Genomic DNA, 6,528 nt, shown 5'->3' on the forward strand with positions numbered 1-6,528 from the left:
TGGACAGATGGTTACAATAACACAGCGGGTGGCAGGAGATTGTTAGCAAGAAGGAACTTTTGCTTTTCGATCCCCAGGCCCTCAGCAGACTTCAGCCCAGATTGGCCTCAGATGCCCCCGTGTGCTTTGAAGCGCAGTGGAGAAGGGAGTTAATTACAATTTCCTCTACCCTGCGTGGGAAGCGACTGATCTCATTGTGACGTTGCACTCTATATGATTTTATAAAAATATACTAATGAGTGTGAATATAATGTAACTGGGATATGCTTCATGCAAAAGGTATTTTGTAAGGTATCATTACAAAGTTTATAATCTACTGAGTGCGTTCATCCTATTTGGATGAATATATCATTCTTGTATCAGAAACTAGAAATATAAAATATAACTCTGAGGGCCTATTGTAATTATGCAAAGTGTAGGCCATTAATGGTGGTTTGGAATCTTGATGGCTCCCATCAACCAGGACAATTGACTGTAGATGGCTCTGTTTTACTTGTAAGTCTTCCTGTATACGTGTGTGCTGGCAAGTGGGTAATGAAGTCTTACAGTGACATGTGATCATGTCACCTGAACTGGAATCCATCTTTTCCATTGAAAAGGAGGCGTGGGAACCCAGAGAGGGACAAAGGATTCCCACCTTATGCAAAAGATATATAAGTGGGTGGAACAGAACAAAGGGGGCTGCAATCATGAGAAATCCCCTAGCTACCACCTGAGCTGGAACAAGGGCTGTACCAGGGGAAAGGATTGTGCCCAGACTAGGAAGGTGTCCAGTCTGTGATAGAAGCTTATTGCGTTCAGCTCAAGGCTCCTCTGGAAGCTTGGGTTTGTATCCCACTTCTGACAACAGAGCTCTCTTTGAGGCGAGAGATAGCTCACTGGTTTGAGCATTGGCCTGTTAAACCCAGGGTTGTGAGTTCAATCCTTGAGGGGGCCATTTAGGGATCTGGGGCAAAAATCTGTCTGGGGATTGGTCCTGCTTTGAGCAGCGGGTTGGACTAGATGACCTCCTGAGGTCTCTTCCAACCCTAATATTCTATGATTCTATGAAACATCTGAGGGTGAGGTTTTATCTGTATTCAGTTTTCTTACTGCATTAGGCATAGACTTGCGTGTTTTATTTTATTTTGCTTAGTAATTCACTTTGTTCTCTCTGCTACTAGTTGGAACCACCTAAATCCTACTTTCTGTATTTAATAAAATCACTTTTTACTGCGTGAGGTTCCTTGGAAGAATGGTGTAACATCAGTGGGCAGCAGTCACCAGTGGTGTTCTCTGAAGGCTGGGTGGCATCATCCCACGGGGCACTTAGATATGGAGTAGTGCATGTCTCTGTGTGCTGGGCCACCGGCAATTGCACAGTCAGAGCAATGTGCATAATACTCACACCCAGCCATCAGCCCAAGTGTGGATCTGCAGATGCCAGGGGAAGCCAAGTGTCGCCCAGCAGTGACTTTGCCCCAGTGTGCTAGGCCCCAGGCACAGGACAATGCTTGTCATTGTTGATGCATTAGTTGGTTGGGGCCAGGGTGGTGAGGTGAGGGAAGGGGAGAACCTGGCTGCTGGAACAGGGAGCTGCATGTCACAAGGAGGGGGCATGGTGCTTTTCCTGCACCTGAACTGCACAGGGGGTCCCAGTGAAACGGAGGCGTTGTCAGAAGAACCGAACAGGCCACATCTCTGCACCTAGGACAGCAATAGGGAGTCCCGGGGGTCCTGAGTCAGGCTGCCCAGGATAATGAGGGAGGCTGTTACAGAAGTAGGATGGTCTCATTGTGAAGGCAGTGGACTAGAACTCAGGCGCCTGGGGCTCTGTTCCTCTGCCACAGCCTGCCCTGCGTGACCAGGGGCAAGTCCCTTCATCTCCTTGTGCCTCAGGTCCTGAGCTATACAATGGGCTCCACCTCCTGGGGCGTCTGTAGTAGGGTGACCAGATTTCCCGATTTTATAGGGACAGTCCCGATTTTTGGATCTTTTTCTTATATAGGCTCCTATTACCCCTCTCTCCCCCCCCCCCCATCCCAATTTTTCACATTTGCTGTCTGGTCACTCTAGTCGGTAGGATCCTGTCATGGGTGGGCATGAGCCGCTCAGGCCCTGCAACGAGGGAGCCATGGAAAAGCCAGTGCATCAGTAGGCAGATCAGTCTCTGCTTTCTCAGTATGTGGGAATTTGTGCTCACCTGCTTGCTACCAAGGGCTGCGCCTGAAGCCGCATGTGGCCGCTCAGCACATGCCTTTGTTAGACTCTTGTGTCCAGCTGAGCTGCAGCAAAGCCAGCCTCTGGCAGTGGGGTGTGGGGAGGACCGCACAGAAACAACACAGCAGGCTAAAGTCTGGCCCACACAGCCCTCCGAAATAGCCTAAGGACATGCTCCCCTTTAGAATGGAGGCTGGTGTAGCCCATGTAGGCTGTGTGATCTCAGCATGGAATGGGGCTGCAGCTCCCAGCATGCAATGCGTCAGACCTGCTCAAAGGGAGGTGGGCATTGAATGGGCTGCTCTCCAGCCCTGGGGATGAGAGTGCTGCACTTTGCTTTATTTCCTGGCACTCTCCACGCGATATCATGGGGATGTGGCCTGGACGGGGGCCAGCTTTTGCATCCCCTGTTGCACAGGTGTTTGGGAGCTGGTGCTAGGATCTGAGCCCACGTCTGTGAAGAGTGGCAGTTAGGCCCTGATCCTCGTGCTCTGGGATGTGGCGGGTAAGTGTGCGCACTTCTGTCCATGTCCAGCTCTCCCCGTAGTGTTCCCCAGGGATATGGAGTGGGCCCTGAGCTGCGATAGGTGCAGCCTGTCTATTGCCTCTGCATTTCTGGTGAGTGGAGTATTTGCTGCTGGCTGGCTCTGGCCAAGCAGTGACCATGCTCCTCCACAGCAACCCAGCTAGGTCTGGGGTCTGTGTGCTGTGAGATGGGGTGGGGGGAGGGGGGTAACCCTGGTTGGAATTTGTCTCCCCACAGTATCCTGCCAGCCCAGGCACGTTTCCTAAGAGGTTACAGGGGCAGAAGAGGCAGAGGAAGCGCCAGTGTGACCACTCAGGGTCTAATTAGCCCTGAGCCAGGCTGGGAGCTGCTGGATCCATCTGGCACCTCACAGGCTTTTCTCAGGCAGCTCATGCCATGCAGAAGGGGTGAGAGGTGCTGTCTGCCTGCTCCCCACAAAAGGAAGAGATACCCCAGCACAACCGGATAGTATTCTCCAGTAACAGCCCAGGGCTGGCCTCCCCTGCAGGGCTCACCAGGCCCTGCTGTGGGGCTCTGCCCTGTGTGACCTTAATTGCTTTGTGCCTCAGTTCCCAAGCTGCCGTAGGGGCTGATAGTACGGATCTGCTCCTGGGGCGTCGGGAGGAACAGCCACCGGTGGGCGTGAGCAACTTGGCTCTGGCAGCGAGGGAGGCCGACGCATCGACAGGCAGCTCAGTTCTCTGTGTTCTTAGTATTCAGGGCTTCTAGCTGCAGGGACCCCACAACACAGGCACTCTTCCCCCAATGCAGCGAATGAGTCCCAGGCCCAGTTCAGTGCTGTCCAGCACCTGGATCAGAACAGAGGAGTGTACTGGGGAAGGCTCCAGGCCAGGCAAGCTCTGCACACCTGGGAGATTATAGCTCAGAGAGTTCCCTGGACCCATTCCCACCTCCACACATGCCCTCAGTGTCCTGTGTGCACTGCACAAGCCCTGGGGCAGCCTGCTGGCTGTCAAGCTAGCCCGGAAAGAGGTCAGAGACATGCGCCTTCTTAGGCCTGGTCTACACTAGGAGGTTATGTTGAATTTACAAGCGGTAACTCGAATTAACCCTGCACCCGTCCACACAACGAAGCTATTTATTTTGACATAGAGGTCTCTTTAAATCGATTTCTGTACTCCTCCCTGACGAGGGGAGTAGCGCTAAATTTGACATGGCCATGTCAAATTAGGGTAGGTGTGCATGGAATTCGACGCTAATAGCTCCGGGAGCTATCCCACAGTGCACCACTCTGTTGACGCTCTGGACAGCAGTCCGAGCTCGGATGCTCTGACCAGCCACACAGGAAAAGCCCCGGGAAAATTTGAATTCCTTTTCTTGTCTGGGCAGTTTGAATCTCATTTCCTGTTTGGACATCGTGGCGAGCTCAGCAGCACTGGCAACGATGCAGAGCTCTCCAGCAGAGATGGCCATGCAATCTCAGAATAGAAAGAGGGCCCCAGCATGGACTGATCGGGAAGTCTTGGATCTGATTGCTGTGTGGGGCGATGAGTCCGTGCTTTTGGAGCTGCGATCAAAAAGACGGAATGCAAAGATCTACGAGAAGATCTCCAAAGCCATGACAGAGAGAGGATATAGCCGGGATGCAACGCAGTGCCGCGTGAAAATCAAGGAGCTGAGACAAGGGTACCAGAAGACCAAAGAGGCAAACAGACGCTCCGAATCCCAGCCCCAGACATGCCGTTTCTACGAGGCACTGCATTCCATCCTAGGTGCGGCCGCCACCACTACCCCACCACTGACCGTGGACTCTGAGGATGGGATATTGTCAACGCCCACTTCCTCGGAGATGGTAGTGGACGGGGAAGATGAGGAAGGAGATGAGGAGGACGAGGCAGTCGACAGCGCTTACAACGCTGATTTCCCAGACAGCCAGGTTCTCTTCATCACCCTCACAGAGATCCCCTACCAACCGTCCCCAGGCGTTAACCCGGACCCAGAATCAGGGGAAGGATCAGCCGGTAAGTGTTTTAAACGTGTAAACATTTATTTAGAACAGAACATTAATATTAACTGTGGGTTTTTCATGATTAGATTGTCCTAGGCACTTAAAGTTTTAGTCTTTGGCAGTGCAACTGCTGCAAAAAAATCTAACAATGTCCAGTATATCTTGATTGGTTTGCCCTAGGCGCTCTACTGTTTAGTCCTTGCCAGTGCAGCTACAGTAAAATTCGGTCTATATGTCCGGGGATAGAGCAGAAATCCTCATGGGACATCTCCATGAAGCTCTCCTGGAGGTAATTGGAAAGCCTTTGCATGAGGTTCCTTGGGAGAGCGGCCTTATTGTGTCCTCCGTAGTATGAAACGTTTCCGCGCCAGGCTATCATCAAGTACTCCGGTATCATTGCCTTGCACAGCATGGCGGCATACGGCCCTGGTCTTTGCAGGCTTTCACGAAGCATGCGTTCTTTGTCGCTGTCTGAAATCCACATCAGAGTGATGTCGCTCATGGTGACCTGCTTTGAATTAGGGGAATGTTAGTATTGGGACTGCTTGCCTGTTCCTTTACAGAACTGTAACCGGCAGTTTACAGCCATGCGGTGGAGGCGAGAGAGGGGCAGCATAGAGGGATCTTTCCCGGGGACAGCCGCGAGGGGGTGGGACAGGGGCAGAGTTCATGCTCGCCGGATTGCTGGCAGCAGGAACTGGCCAACGCTAGGAGCATTGCTTTGAACGTGAAAGTAGGACAGTGCTATTATTAAAGTTTTAAGCTGCCACAAGTCTACGTCTTACCATGTCAGCCTGCTACCCAAATTCCACTGTCCTGTTCCGCTTCTGTGATCTGCACTGCAAGACCCCAGGGACTGAATGCGAAGGCCGAAAATTCGACCTTGTCCTGAGTGCGCATGTGATAGGTGCTGTGAATGGTCTTGTTCACAGAGAAAGACTATTTTCTTTGTTCACCAAAAAATTTATCTTTCTGAGGAATTCACTCCCTTTTTCCCATCCCACAGCTGTGACTGTCTCCCGACCTACCCGGTCATCAGACTCCCAGAGACTGGCGCAGATTAGGCGTAGAAAGAAAAGGACATGGGACGACATGTTCTCAGAACTTATGGGCTGCTCCCGAGCCGAGACTCAGTGGAGAGAGAACATGTCCCAATACCAGCGAGCACACAGCGAACGGGAGGAGAGGTGGCGGCAGGAAGACCAGCAGGCGACTCAAACACTGCTTGGACTAATAAGGGAGCAAACAGACACGCTCCGGCGCCTTGTGGATGTTCTGCAGGACCGGAGGCAGGAGGACAGAGCCCCGCTGCAGTCTATCTGTAACCACCGTCCCCCGCCACAAAGTCCCATACCCCCCTCACCCAAAGTACCAAGAAGGAGGGGCTGCAGAGTCCGTGAAAACTGTCACTCTACCCCTGCAGACTGCTCAAGAGGCAGAAGGCTGTCATTCCCCAAAATTTGATAAGTCCTTTCCTTCCCGCCTCACCCAAGCCCCCATCCCAGTTTCATCCCCTAACTGTCTAGTTGCTAATAAAAAATACGTTTCTGTTAATTACTGTTTCCATCATGTTTTTTTAAAGGACAGTCTGTTTGAAGTGGGGGAAGGGGGTTGGTACAGACACGGGGGCAGGTCCAGCAGCAGGTCACACACACAGTGCAGTCAGTAGGCACCCTGGTCAGTCTGGGAGGTGGTTTTCATTTTCTGTGGGGGGGGGGGCTATGTGACTTTGTGGCGGGGGAGGGCAGTTAGAGATCTTATGCAGCGGTCCTTATCCTGGATCACAGAGCCACGCAGCCAGGGGATCTGTAACTGCCCTCCCCCTGCCACAAAG

General features: G+C 52.3%; 1 protein-coding gene across 1 annotated transcript; it reads left to right on the forward strand.

The window, feature by feature from the left end:
• Window positions 1-2,003: 2,003 nt before the first annotated feature.
• Window positions 2,004-6,229, forward strand: LOC135973368 (myb/SANT-like DNA-binding domain-containing protein 1). The gene is made up of 2 exons (XM_065556324.1): window positions 2,004-4,707; window positions 5,701-6,229. The coding sequence occupies exons 1-2, from the start codon at window positions 4,131-4,133 to the stop codon at window positions 6,156-6,158; spliced, it is 1,035 nt and encodes a 344-aa protein (XP_065412396.1). The 5' UTR covers window positions 2,004-4,130; the 3' UTR covers window positions 6,159-6,229.
• Window positions 6,230-6,528: the final 299 nt, after the last annotated feature.

This window comes from Chrysemys picta, chromosome 9, assembly GCF_011386835.1.
Source record: "Chrysemys picta bellii isolate R12L10 chromosome 9, ASM1138683v2, whole genome shotgun sequence".
Taxonomy (NCBI): Eukaryota; Metazoa; Chordata; order Testudines; family Emydidae; genus Chrysemys; species Chrysemys picta.